We start from the raw sequence: 14,085 nt of genomic DNA on the forward strand, positions 1-14,085 counted from the left end.
AGGGAAGGAAGGAAGGAAGGAAGGAAGGAAGGAAGGAAGGAAGGAAGGAAGGAAGGAAGGAAGGAAGGAAGGAAGGGGCTTCTTGCTCCTCGTGGCCTGGTGCTGCTGAGAGCAGGGGGTGGGGCTTGTTGCATGTGCCCGCCCCCTGGGCTCTTTACTGCCGGAGCTCTGCTCCTGTGCCCTCCCGCAGGAAATGACCTCTGCTGTTAACTATTGGGCAGGTTCGTAAGGGAGCAGGCCCTCCTTTGGGTATGTTGGTTCCAAAACCTTACAGGGATTTGATGTGCAGCCCACCTTAATTGCCTGGATCCCCTGGGGAAAGGGAAGGATTAAAACATCCAGGTATCCTGAAACCTTTGTATTGTATAGCAGGGGTTCCCCAGCCTTTTTTGGCGCCTGCTGGGCACATTCAGAATTCTGAGACAGGGGGGCGGACCCAGCCACAAAATGGCTGCTGTAGAAGATGGAGCCACATATGCAGAAAAAGCCCAAGTGCGGGGGAGAACGGGGGGTTATTTTTTAAAATACACCAGGAAAGAGACCACACCTGGCCCCGCCCACTTTCCAAAAACACTTGGTGGGCACCAGGAAAGTTGTCAGTGGGCACCGCAGCGCCCACGGGCACCATGTTGGGGACCCCCTGCGGTACAAGACAGAGGAACCTTCTACCGACTAGCCAGTGAGTTTGGCCAGACGTTATCTGCAGTGTACACAAGAGTGGGAGTTCAACGGCCACCCTGGCCTGCCCTGAACCTATTTGCCTGGCGTACACAAACGACACACGCACACGACAGGCCGGGATTTGGAGAGGCAGCTCACCCTGTTCGGCAGAGCGAGGGCGACGGGATGGCTGCCGAGTTTGGGGAGCTGACTCAGACTCCCCTGCAGAAAGTATGGATCCCCCGGGCCAGCAAGCGCCTGCAGCGTAGGGGGTGTGAGTTGGAATCTCTTCTGCTCTCTCCGGAGGGTTTGTCTCTCCTCCACTCCAGGGGTGGCTTTCCTTCACCACTAGGCCGGAGGGGCCGGCTCACTGGGGGAGTAACCTTTATACCTCGAGAAAAAGATGGATGCGGTGCGAGGCGTCCGGCGAAATGAGCCCGCTGGACCTCAGCCCAAACTTCTTGGTGGGGAAGGGGGCCCCTGACTCACTGAACCAGTCCTCCCACCAGGGTGGCTGCCAGGTGGGGTAACAGCGGCTCGTTTCACAAGGCTGCTCACTCCGAACGTGCCTGGAGGTCGCCGCAGGTTCCAAGTTTTCAGTCAACCTGGGAGAGGAGCGGTCGTTGAGGCGGGAGGCGGGTTCCCTGGGCAGCTCTGTTTCGCGGGCACTCCCTGGTCCCTCGGAACAACCTCTCTCCATCTCTCCCCCTCTCTGCAGCGTCCGTGCCCCAGTTCACCAATTCGCCCAGCATGGTGATCATGGTGGGGCTCCCGGCTCGGGGGAAAACCTACATCTCGAAAAAGTTGACCCGCTACCTCAACTGGATCGGGATCCCCACGAAAGGTAACGAGGAAGGCGGGCGGGGGTGAGGGCCCAGATGGGGAGGGGGACCTTCTCCGCCACACACGGGGATGCCAGCCTCCAGGTGGGACCTGGGGATCCCCCGGAATTACAGATCGCCTCCGGAGCACGGAGATCAGTTCTCCTGGAGGAAATGGATGCTTTGGAGGGGGGAGTCAAGGACACGGTGCCCCGCTGTGGTCCTTGTCCTCCCCAGGCTCCATCCCCAAATCTCCAGGAGTTTCCCAGCCTGGATTTGGCAACCCTACCTTGCCTGTCCCCTGCGGGTGGCTGGGGGGGGACCTGGTGAACCTAACCAGGGGCTCCCTGAAGATCCCAGTCTCCATTTCCCCAGTGTTCAATGTCGGGCAGTATCGCCGTGAAGCCGTCCAGACTTACAAGAATTATGAGTTTTTCCGCCCGGACAACGAAGAGGCCATGCAGATCCGGAGGTGAGGAAATTATCCCAAACGGTGGTAGGGCGGAGATTCTGAAATGAGAGGTCAGCCACTGAACCACACCTGGGGATGTGGGGAGGGGGGGATATGCCATAGCTAGAAGATCTGGGTAAGCATGCCGATCAAGGACCAGGAGAGCAGGGTTGATACCCGCACTCGTGTCCAAGTATGAAGTTCCCCTTGCAGGGTGGACTAATGAATAGGTCTATCACTCTCAGGGGGTTCCTGAGCAGTGTAAGGGAAATCCACAGATGCTGGCCTGAACCCTTGGGAGAAAGGGTCATGATTCAAAGGAGGTGATATCTAAGCCGCATTGCAGTAATAATAATTAATAATTATCATATGGCATCGTGTGTAGTATAGCCAGGAGATCCTAAGATGTCTGGCAGTCTAAAGTTCAAACTCTTTTAGTGTTATGCACCACTAGGTGGCAAGCTAGACTTGGGGTTGTTGTTTTTTTTGAAGAAGAGATTGGATTTATACCCTAGTCTTCACTACCCGAAGGAGTCTCAGAGCGGCTTACAGTCTCCTTTCCCTGCTCCTCCCCACAACAGGACACCCTGTGAGGTAGGTGGGGCTGAGAGAACTCTGTCGAGAACTGCTTGTGAGAGAACAGCTCTGAGAGAACTTGTGATTGACCCAAGGTCACACCAGCAGCATGTGTGTGTGGGGGGGAGGAGTGGGGAATCAAACCTGGTTCTCCCAGATTAGAGTCCGTGCTCCTAACCACTACACCAAACTGGCTCTCATTTTTCTCATTCTTGTGGGCGGAGTGAGCGCTGAAAGAGCTGCAGCTGACCCAAGGTCACCCAGCAGGCTTCATGTGGGTGTATAAATCCAATCTCTTCTTCTTCTCCCTCACAGGGTGTCTGTTGTGGGGAGGGGAAGGGAAAGGAGTTTGTAAGCCGCTCTGGTAGTGAAGGGCGAGGTATAAATCCAATCTCTTCTTCTTTTACCTCACAGGGTGTCTGTTGCGGGGAGGGGGAGGGAAAGGAGTTTGTAAGCCGCTCTGAGACACCTTTGGGTAGTGAAGGGCGGGGTATAAATCCAATCTCTTCTTCTTCTTCTTCCTTGTCCATAAGAAGCAGTAACTCCTTTTCCTCTTTGGCTTGTTTGGGAGTTCACTCTAATTACCCAGACATTCTGCCAAATCCTCCTCCAGTATCCTTTGTCTGTATACGGCTTTCCTGACTGAAAACCTAAATTCTCCCTCAGAGCAGATTTAATAGACAATGGGGTTTCTCGTCTTCTCCCTATAGAAGTACTTTTCTGACTATTGCCTATCAGAAAACACTGACTCCCAAATGTCTCTTCCCGCAGAAGCCAACCCCCCTGGCTACTGATCCAGATGTTAGATCAGCTGTTTTATCTCCTCTCTCAGCTGATGTTGGCCAGTCAGAGACCGAGTAGAGCAGCCAATCACATAAGCACTTCTCTCCAGGGAAGATTAACTCTTGAACTCCCTGACTCTCTGATACAAGCAGTATTTTTTAGAAAAAACCTGCTTTCCTTTGCAATCCGTCACAGATGTACTCCCAGCTAGAAACCTTCATTCTGTGGCTACTGGTTAGAGAGAGTTCAGTACTCAGTGAAACTTTTGGAGTTTTCCTCATGGGCTTTGGTGCAGTTTCTGTCCCACCTCCTGAGGTTTTCCCCCCTCCAGCATGGAAGAGCAATAAGGTACTAGTTCCCCGACTTTGTGGGTATGTGTCACAGTGGCTTGAGGGGGAAGTGAAAAAGTCAACCGGGAACAGTCAAGTCAAAGGAAGAGTCAGGTCAAAAGGACAACCAAAGGCCTGCAGCCAGAAGCAATGAAAGCACTGCATGCCATCTCACGAGGATTAGGTATCCTTCTAGGGGCGGAAATGCATCTCCAGTTTAAGAGTTGCATATGTCTACAGCATTCCCACATTGTCTTTAAAAGCATTCCGCTCATTCTGAAAGAGAAAATATTTCATAGGAGGCTTTTCTCCCCCAGTATTCCTCCAAATTTCAAGTTTTTCTGTAGGAAAGGGGGGGGGGGCAAAAGGTCTTGGGAAAAACAGGAAAAAATTATTTCCCCCTGATTATATCTTTTTCTCTCTTCTGGGCCTTCACATAACTAATGATGATGGAATTAAAGAGTGGGGTCTGGTTGATTTCTGACACTATCTATGTTGTTCCATGTGGGACCCTATGACCTGAGTAAGTGCAACAACCAAATGTGCATCCTCTACTGTCCATTTTTTTTTGCAGTGTAGACATAAGAACATGAGAGAAGCCATGTTGGATCAGGCCAGTGGCCCATCCAGTCCAACACAATGTCACTCAGTGGCCAAAACCCAGGTGCCAGCAGGAGGTTTACCAGTGGGGCCAGGACTCCAGAAGCCCTCCCACTGTTGCCCCCCCAAGCACTAAGAATACAGAGTATAGTTGCCCCAGATACCTTGTGGCTAATAGCCACTAATGGACCTCTGCTCCATATGTTCATCTAATTCCCTCTTGAAGCTGTCTGTTCTTGTAGCCGCCGCCACTTTCTGCAGCAGTGAATTCCATGTGTTAATTATTCTTTGGGTGAAGAAATATTTCACCTGTTCTAAGCTTACTGCTCATTAATTTGAGTGCCCACGAGTTCTTGTATTGTGAGTAGGCATAAACTGACCTGAAAAAATACCTGAAAAATGACTTACCGGTATTTTTTTGGTATCATTAAAGCTTAATACATATCAGAGAATCTGATCAACTACCCATATAGCTGAGACCGAATAAAGCCGAATTTTTCAGCTTTTATTCGGGTATATTCTGCTATGCCGAATGGCTGGTGGGCTCTTATTGCAACTTGGTTTAAACTGAGCTGCAAGAGGAGCCATCCCCAGCCGAGGCGGTGTGGAGCTCTCAGCTCCCACCCACCCTCGTTGGTCTTCCCTTGCCTCCCCGCGACACGTAGACCCTGGGGACAGCTTTTCCTGCAGCACAGTTTAAACCACCCTACAGGGGAAGCCAAGTATTTTTCTTCTCAAGTCTATTGGACCCAGAAAAAAATTGGGATTTCTGAAAAAACTGGGATTTTGGGGGGTCCAATAGACCCAAACTGAAAAATACTGGGTTGTTTTTTTTGCACACCCCTAATTCTGAGAAGGGCGAAATGTACTTCTTTCTTTACCTTCTCTATCCTATGCATAATTTTGTAAACCTCTATCATGTCACCCCGTTTCTCCAAGCTAAAGACACTGTAGGCCAGGGGTGAACAAAATGCATGCAGGGCTCTTATTAGAGCTGCCATTTCTCTGGGTTGAGAAATTCCTGGTGGTTTGGGGGGGTAGAGCCTAGGGAGGGTGGGGTTTGGGGACGGGAGGGAACTCAGCAGGGTATAATGCCATAGAGTCCACCCTCCAAAGCAGCCATTTTCTCCAGAGGAAGCTTTGGGAAGACATTAGAGAGAGGTTGCATTGATCCACATTATTGTCATTCCTGTTTGTGCCACGGCAAGAGATTGGTGACAAACATCAACTGATAGAGTTGAAAAAGACACACGAAACCGCAGTTTAATCCTAGGAAAGTGTGTTCTCTTTATCTCTTACATTACTTGGAACTACATGTTTTCAAATAAAGGAGTGATAAACACTGTTTGGGAACTCATATAACGAGGACTCCTCAGTTTGCTTTGCACACTTTACAGTTCCGTCAGGACTTCTCAAAGAGTAAACATTCCAGGAGCTCAGCCAGAACAACGTCAAGAATAACTACATCAAGATTTTGTATTGTTTTGTATTGTACTCAGGGCTATTTTTGGGCAGGAACGCACAGGAACGGAGTTCCGGCAGGCTCCTGAGTTGTCCATGTCCAGCAGGAACTCATTAGCATAATAGGCCACACCTAACAGCAGACACTCATTAGGATTGGCTACATTAGGGGCGTGTGGCCTAACATGCAAAGAAGTTCCTGCTACAAAAAAAGCCCTGGGTTTTGGCAACAAAGTAAACAGAATAAGAAGCAAAAGGTGGGTGTGGTTGGATGACCACACTTCTGGTAACATGTGGGGTGTGGTCTAATGTGCTAATGAGCTGTGCTGTCAGGGGTGTGGCCTACTATGCTAATGGGTCTCTGCTGTTGGGTGTGGCCTATTATGCTAATGAGTCCCTGCTGGGCTTTTTCTACCAAAAAAGCCCTGATTGTACTCATATTATCATTTACTGGCTTGGCTTATGTTCAGGAAATGTACTTCATATATAATGCATGAATGCTAGCTAATACAGGAAATTTGTTATAAGGAAATTTGTTATAATAATACAACTGTGTTAAAGATGTAGAAGAGTCATTTTCTTTGGAGAGCCCTAAAATTCCTATTGTGATTACACCAAAGCCTGTCTAGTTTTTGAGACATTTTCTCCAGAGGAGCTGATCTCAGTCGTCTGTAGGTCAATTGTAATAGCAGGAGACATACAGAGGTTGTTTGCCATTGCCTGCTTTTGCATCATGACCAGTGTTCCCTCTAAGCTGAGTTAGTGTGAGCTAGCTCACAATTTGTTAGCCTCCGGCTCACATATTTTTGCCTTCACTCAGAAAGGACAGCTCCAGAGCAAACTAATTTATGCAGTAGCCAAATTGCCCACTCACAACGTTATTGCCAGTAGCTCACGAAGTAGAATTTTCACTCACAAGACTCCACAGCTTAGAGGGAACATTGATCAACACCCTGGGTATTCTTTCAAGATCTCCCATTCAAATAATAGCCAGGGATGACCCTGCTTAGTTTCCAAGATCTGGTGAGATCGGGGTAGCGTGGGCCATCCAGGTGAGAACTTGGCACCTGCAACTGACTAAAGAAGATGTCAGGTGAAGAACCGCGCCGGGGAGGGCATTTGGGGGTGTACCACCACCCTTTGGGGGCCTCTGAAAAGCCAGTTTGGTGTAGTGGCAAAGTGCGCAGACTCTAATCTGGGAGAACCGGGCTTGATTCCCCAACTCCTCCACTTGCACCTGGCTGGATGACTTTGGGCAAGCCGTAGTTCTGTCAGAGCTGTCCTTGAAAGGGCAGTTCTCTCAGCGCTCTCTCAGCCCCACCTGACCCACAGGGTGTCTGTTGTGGGGAGGGGAAGGGAAAGGAGATTGTAAACCGGTCTGAGACTCCAAGTGAAGGGCGGGGTATAAATCCAATCTCCTCCTCTCCTCCTCCTCCTCCTCTTCTTCTTCTCTGAGCAGGTTGCCATGGGACCGGACAATCCCTTAGACATGGGAAGTTCTTTATAAAAGCGAAATGTTACTGCGATTATGCAAAACTGGAGGTGGATCTCAGCCTCTCCCCTTCTTCTCCTTCTCCACCAGGCAGTGTGCCTTGGCAGCACTTCGGGACGTTCACACCTACCTGAGCCTCGAAGAGGGCCAAGTTGCGGTAAGAGGCCCACGTGGACCAATTGCCCCACCTAGGTTTGGCAACTCCAGGTTGGAAATTTCCTGGAACCTTTTGAGGCAGAGCCTGGGGGACGGACGGATTTGGGGAGGGGAGTGACCATTGAGGTCCCCATACATTGTCACACAGCCCGCCTTGCGAAGCAGCCATTTTCTCCAGGGGAGATAATCCAGGTAATTTGGAGCTCAGTTGTTATTCAGGGAGATCTCCAGGTCTCGCCAGGAGGCTGGCAACCCCAGCCCCACCTCAGATCACCTTGTTCAGCCACGGCACTCTTTCGCCCCCTCCTCTCATGCCTTACCCAGGTTTCCTTTTTAAAAAAATTATCTTTTTATTATTTTCTCAAGGGAAAGAAAAAGTGGGATACAGAAGGGAAAAAGGGGAGGAGGGAAATATAGTTTCAACAAGTCTGTGAAATATTATGAATTGTGACATACACAGGGGTCATTTCCTGCAGGAGCGGAGCTCTGGCAGTAAAGAGCCCAGGGGGCGAGCACATGCAACAAGCCCCATCCCCTGCTCCCAGCAGCCCTCAGTCAGAATAAGAAGCAGCCAGGTAAGCTGCAGAGGCCTCCCCCCCCGTCCAAAACAGTCCAGTGGCACCTTTAAGACCAAGTTTTATTCAGGTACAAGCTCTCCCTCCTCTGTGAGGGCAGATCTGCACGTTCCCCCCCCCTCAATAGCTAGCAATCCAAAACAGTCCAGTGGAGCCTGAGCGGTAGGTGTTGCCTTCTGACACACTTCCGGTGATGTCAGGGGGTATGGCATATGCAAATGAGTTATGCTAATGAGCTCCTGCACCTCTTTTTCTACGAAATGACCCCTGGACATACAAGTAACATCAAATGTATCACCAAATGTATTACATACTTCAAATCAGGGGTCTATTCGTAGAAAAAGAGGTGCAGGAGCTCAGTAGCATAACTCATTAGCATAACTCATTTGCATATGCCACACCCCCTGACATCACTGGAAGTGTGTCAGAAGGCAACACCCACCTCTCAGGCTCCACTGGACTGTTTTGGATTGCTAGCTATGGGGGAGGGAGGGACGTGCAGATCTGTCCTCACAGAGGAGGGAGAGCTTGTACCTGAATAAAACTTGGTCTTAAAGGTGCCACTGGACTGTTTTGGACCGGGGGGCTGGGGGGCGCTCGGTAACTTACCTGGCTGCTTCTTGCTCTGACTGAGGGCTGCTGGGAGCAGGGGGAGGCTTGTTGCATGGGCCCGCCCCCTGGGCTCTTTACTGCCGGAGCTCCGCTCCTGTGCGCTCCTGCAGGAAATGACCCCTGATTCAAATATAAAAACAATGAATGAAGCATCAGTTTTACAGAATTTTGGGTTAGATTCTCTCTGTAAGGAATAAACGCAAACTCTCCCAAAATTAGCAATAATAGATTAACGCTAAAAGAGAACACATCTTTAACAGCTGAATGGACTGCTGTACTGAAAACCTAAATATTTTCTTAATTGTTTATCTAAATCTGAATTTTACTCCTACTGGTTATTTAAATATCAATGGAATACAAAATAAGATATTGAAATTATAATCAATTATCTCGCCATTATCTTCAATATGACAGTCAAATAATTCCAGAACTAAAAAAGAAAAAAGGGAATTGTCCCCATGATATAAGTAATAAGCTTGCCATTCCTGCCGAAATTCATTCCGTGGTCTTTGGTTTGCCTTACCCAGGTTTTTGATGCCACTAACACCATGCGGGAACGACGGGGCCTCATCCTACAGTTTGCGAAGGAACACGGCTACAAAGTAAGCAGAGGAGGCTAACGGTGGTCGTTCCGGGTAAAGATCTCGAGCTCGGGCTAAAACGACGCAGTTCAGTAGGCAATTGCATTTCTTCACTGGCTGTTGTTGGTTCGCACGCCGCAGAGTTGCTCATTCTCTCTTGGGAATTTCCTGGAGATTTGTGAGCCGTGCCTAGGGAGGGCAGGGGGTCTGGGGAGAGAGGGCCGAGGGTCCCCTCTGCCCACCACGAACGCCCCGCAAGAATTCTCCTTTGTGAGCTACCGGCATTCAAGTGGTGAGCGATTGGGCTCCTGCATAAGTTAGTTTGCTCTGGAGCCCTCCCTTCCCTTCACACAAAAAGGTGCGAGCTGGAGGCTAAAAAACTGTGAGCTAGCTCGCACTAACTCAGCTTAGAGGGAACACTGCCACTGCCTCCTGCCCACCTGCCTCTGCGTCCCCCACCAATGCTCCCTCTAAGCTGTGGAGTCTCATGAGCAAAACTTCTCCTTTGTGAGCTACTGACATTAAAGCTGTGAGTGAGCGATTTGGCTACTACATCAGTTAGTTTGCTCTGGAGCCCTCCTTCCTGAGCTAAGACAAAAATCTGTAGGCTGGAGGCTAAAAAACTGTGAGCTAGCTCACACTAACTCAGTTTACAGGGAATACTGTCCCCCACCACCTGCACTCATCATAGATCCCTTAATGGTCGGCGGCATCCGCAAGCGAGCCACTGGGGGACCCCACCAGAAGCCCCAGAGCCCTGGACAGCTGCCCCAGCTTGCGTCTGCTGATGCCGCCTTTGGAGGATGCACTTTCTTTGGCGAAGGTGGGGGGGGGGATTTCAGCTTCTCCAGCCCCAGATTGTGCTGCTGTCACCATGTTGCTCTTTGGCCACAGGTTTTCTTCATCGAATCCATCTGCGATGACCCAGACATCATCCAGGAGAATATCACGGTAAGCGAGACACGACTTCTGCTCCTCCCTCTCTTGCCCCACGTCAAACGTCTTGGCAAGAGGGCTGGTTCTTCAGGTGAGCCACCCAAATGGCTCGTTTTGGAGGCGCCGCGTGAAGGAGCACCGGTGCACGCCAGGGGCTGGTCTCCGCCAAGCTACCACAGGGCGGTGACCGATGTCCGTCTGCACTGGGGGGCCAGCTTCAAGCCTGGATCTGGTGCAGCCTGGGAGGTGGGTGTCCCTTGCTTGGGCAATAGACTACCTTGAAGCATTCTGGGGAATGCTTAATTCTCTGCAGAAATACTGGACGTTAATCCTCTCTAGAGCCAACAGGGAGCCAAGCGACCCCTAATTTTGAAACCACCCTGACCTTGGATGGTCCGGGCTCGCCTGATCTTCTCAGATCTCAGAAGCGAAGCAGGGTCAGCCCTGGTTACTCTTTGGCCTGGGATAGCCAAGACTTGTCAGATCTCAGAAACTAAGTAGGGTCATCCCTGGTTATTGGATGGGGAGAAAAACTGGAAAAAAGGGGGGGGGGGACTCAACCCAGGGTATGACTATGAACCAAATAGGGCTAAGCTAAACCATATATATGAAAAAGTACAAATATTTATTAAGGTGTACACGTGTTAAAACTTTCCTGATTAAAAATTGCTTTGTCTAAAATCAGACTGTAACAGCTTGTCCACTTTACATACAAATGATGGGTAAAAACGTTTCAACCGAAGACCATACGCGTTTCGCCCCCTAAGGGCCTTCCTCAGTGGTCACTATTATCTATATATTCTAGACACACATTCAAAGACCTGTTACAGAATTCTAGTATCCATATAATTAAACCAGATGTTGTTTCCTTGTCAACTTATAATTGGACTCCTGGTATTAGTGATGGGCCATAGGTATAGCCTTATCACCACCACAACTTATTCTGGTAACAGCGATTTTGTAGGTCTGAATGTGCATCCCTCCATCAAGGTGGTTCATATTGGATGGGGAGACCACCAAGGAAGTCCAGGGTTGCTATGCAGAGGCAGGTCATGGCAAACCACCTCTGTTCGTCTGTACCCTGACCTGGATGGCCCGGGAGAGCCAGATTTCATCAGATCTCAGAAGCTAAGCAGGGTCATTCCTAGTTAGTACTTGGATGGGAGACCGCCCAAGGAAATCCCAGGATCGTGGCACAGAGGCAGGCAACAGCAAATCACCTGTGAACGTCTCTTGCCTTGAAAACCCTACAACGTTGCCATAAATCAGCTGCAAATTGGTGGCACCTTCCCTCACCTCCCTTATTTTGTTCCTAATAGGCACGGGTCATTTCGTAGAAAAAGAGGTGCAGGAGCTCATTAGCACAACTCATTAGCATAACTTATTTGCATATGCCACACCCCCTGACGTCACCGGAAGTGTGTCAGAAGGCAACACCCACCGCTCAGGGTCCACTGGACTGTTTTGGATTGCTAGCTATGGGGGGGGGGAACGCTCAGATCTGCCCTCACAGAGGAGGGAGAGCTCGTACCTGAAGGCAGGCCGGGGGAGGGGGGGGCTCTGCAACTTACCTGGCTGCTTCTTGCTCCTCGTGGCCTGACTGAGGGCTGCTGGGAGCAGGGGGCAGGGCTTGTTGCATGTGCCTGCCCCCTAGGCTCCTTACTGCCGGAGCTCTGCTCCTGTGCGCTCCCGCAGGAAATGACCCCTGCTAATAGATGTGAAAACAGATCAGGGGTGGCTTTTCCCAGTAAGGAAAATGTTAAGGAATGCAGTTTTCTGTCTTGATAATGCCTACCGCGAATGCCTACCGGGAAGGTCTGGATATGGTTAGTCATCTTTTTGGGTTTTGGAACTGAGGATTGAGCACTTTATTTGTATTGTGAATGGTTTTAAACTGTACAGTATGTTTTAAATGTATAGGATGTTTTTATTGTTGCAAGATTTCTTGCTCTGTAAGCCGCCCTGAGCCCTACAGGGGAGGGCGGGGTATAAATTTAATAAATAAATAATAAATATCCCTCCACAGCTCGCTTTGCAAAAGAAATAAATAGTCGCTGGTGGAGTCCAGCTCTTGGAGAGGAGGGAATTACACTCTGCACGTGCTCTGTGACCCATCACATGTTGCAGGAGTAAATTCTGGCCTAGGAATCAGTAGCTGGGGTCCAGCCCCTGCGATTTCACCCTCAAAGCCAGAACTTCAGCCAGTGGCTAACATCTTGTCTGAGTAGCCGGCACACCCCTCTTTCGCCGGCTTCTATCCATGGGCCCAACCGGGTTCTGTGCATTTCTCTGCCCCTTTCTCACTCAGTTCTCTCATTTGCTCCCCCTTCGCCCAGCAAGTCAAGCTGACCAGCCCCGACTATAAAGACTGCAACCGGGACGAGGTGGTCGACGACTTCCTGAAACGGATCGAGTGCTACCAAAAGACCTACCAGCCCATCGATGACGAGCTGGACAGGTAAGGAGCCAGCTCGCCTGCGGCTGTGTGAGGTTTTCTCTTTAGGAGATGGGGAGAGGGGGGTGTACTTCACAGGGCTGGCGGCTTAAGCTGAATTTTCACAGAAGGCCAGCTGTCAGAAGGAAAAAGCAAATCCGTATTATTTAGGGCTGCATTCAGTCAACAAGTGGAAGACCGGGAATTCTCACCAAGCTATTCTGAAAAAAAGGAAAACAAGAGCTGCGTCCAGCATTCTGTGTCCGATAGCAGCTTGGCTACACTTCTAAGCAGAACCTGATGACGATGCCCTTCCCCTCTTCCCGGCCTCTGGTATTCAGAGGTGGTTTGCCATTGTCTTCCTCTGCGTAGTGACCCTTCACTTCCTTGGTGGTGTCCCATCCAAGTACTCACCAGGGCTGACCCCGCTTCACTTCCAAGATCTGATGAGGTCTGTCTAGGCTGGGCCATCCAGCTCAGAGCAGAGACAACGAGGGGTGGTTTTCTGTTGATTGCCTCTGCGTAGCAACCCTGGAATTCCTTGGTGGTCCCCCATCCAAATACTAACCAGTACCGACCCTGCTTAGCTTCCGAGATCTGATGAGGTCTGTCTAGGCTGGGCCATCCAGCTCAGGGCAGAGACAACGAGGGGTGGTTTACTGACTATTGCCTCTGCGTAGCAACCCTGGAATTCCTTGGTGGTCCCCCATCCAAATACTAACCAGGACCGACCCTGCTTAGCTTCCGAGATCTGATGAGGTCTGTCTAGGCTGGGCCATCCAGCTCAGGGCAGAGACAATGAGGGGTGGTTTCCTGTTGATTGCCTCTGCGTAGCAACCCTGGACTTCCTTGGTGGTTCCCCCATCCAAGTACTGACCAGTTCCGTCCCTGCTTAGCTTCTGAAAGCCTGGGCCGTCCAGGTCAGAGAAACAGATGTTCAGAGATGGTTTTCATTGCCTGCCTCTGCGTAGTGACCCTTCACTTCCTTGGTGGTCTCCCATCCAAGTACTCACCAGGGCCAACCCTGCTCAGCGTCCGAGATCTGATGAGGTCAGGCTAGCCTGGCCCGTCCAGACCAGGGCAGAAGACGTTCAGACGTGGTTGGCTATTGCCTGCCTCTGTGTAGTGACCCTTCACTTCCTCGGTGGTCTCCCATTCAAGTTCTAACCAGGGCTGACCCTGCTTAGCTTCCAAGATCTGACGAGATCGAGCTAGCCTGGGCCATCCAGGTCAGGGCAAGAGATGTACAGAGGTGGTTAGCCATTGCCTTCCTCTGCGTAGCAACCCTTCACTTCCTTGGCGGTCTCCCACCCAAGCACTTACTCATGGCCGTCCCTGTGTAGCTCCTGAGATCTAATGACTTCGGGCTACGTAACATGCAGCTAGCCCTTAATACTTAGAATTATAGTGGTCCATTCTGAGTATTCCAAGTCACATCCATCACTTACAGTGAGTTAACAAAATACTGACTGTAGTTCATATTTCATGTTTTATCCCAAACACGAGTTTGACGTTTGTGGGAACAATTCCAGAGCACCTCAAACAACTGAGTCTTCTAGAGAGAAACGCACCCCCCCTGACTTTGGGGGGATGGGCTGTGGCTCAGTGGCAGAGCCTC

General features: G+C 50.3%; 1 protein-coding gene across 2 annotated transcripts in view; it reads left to right on the plus strand.

The window, feature by feature from the left end:
- The window catches only part of PFKFB1 (6-phosphofructo-2-kinase/fructose-2,6-biphosphatase 1), a 33,464-nt gene that overhangs the window by 4,958 nt on the left and 14,421 nt on the right, over positions 1–14,085 (plus strand). For both annotated transcript variants that reach the window (XM_015424256.1, XM_015424257.1), the window contains exons 2-7: positions 1,379–1,504; positions 1,857–1,953; positions 7,264–7,330; positions 9,044–9,118; positions 9,992–10,048; positions 12,370–12,491. In XM_015424256.1, coding sequence (XP_015279742.1) covers positions 1,379–1,504; positions 1,857–1,953; positions 7,264–7,330; positions 9,044–9,118; positions 9,992–10,048; positions 12,370–12,491 — 544 coding nt within the window. The remainder of the gene's footprint in view (positions 1–1,378; positions 1,505–1,856; positions 1,954–7,263; positions 7,331–9,043; positions 9,119–9,991; positions 10,049–12,369; positions 12,492–14,085) is intronic.

Source organism: Gekko japonicus, unplaced genomic scaffold (assembly GCF_001447785.1).
Source record: "Gekko japonicus isolate JY-2015 unplaced genomic scaffold, Gekko_japonicus_V1.1 scaffold2051, whole genome shotgun sequence".
NCBI classification, from domain to species: Eukaryota; Metazoa; Chordata; class Lepidosauria; order Squamata; family Gekkonidae; genus Gekko; species Gekko japonicus.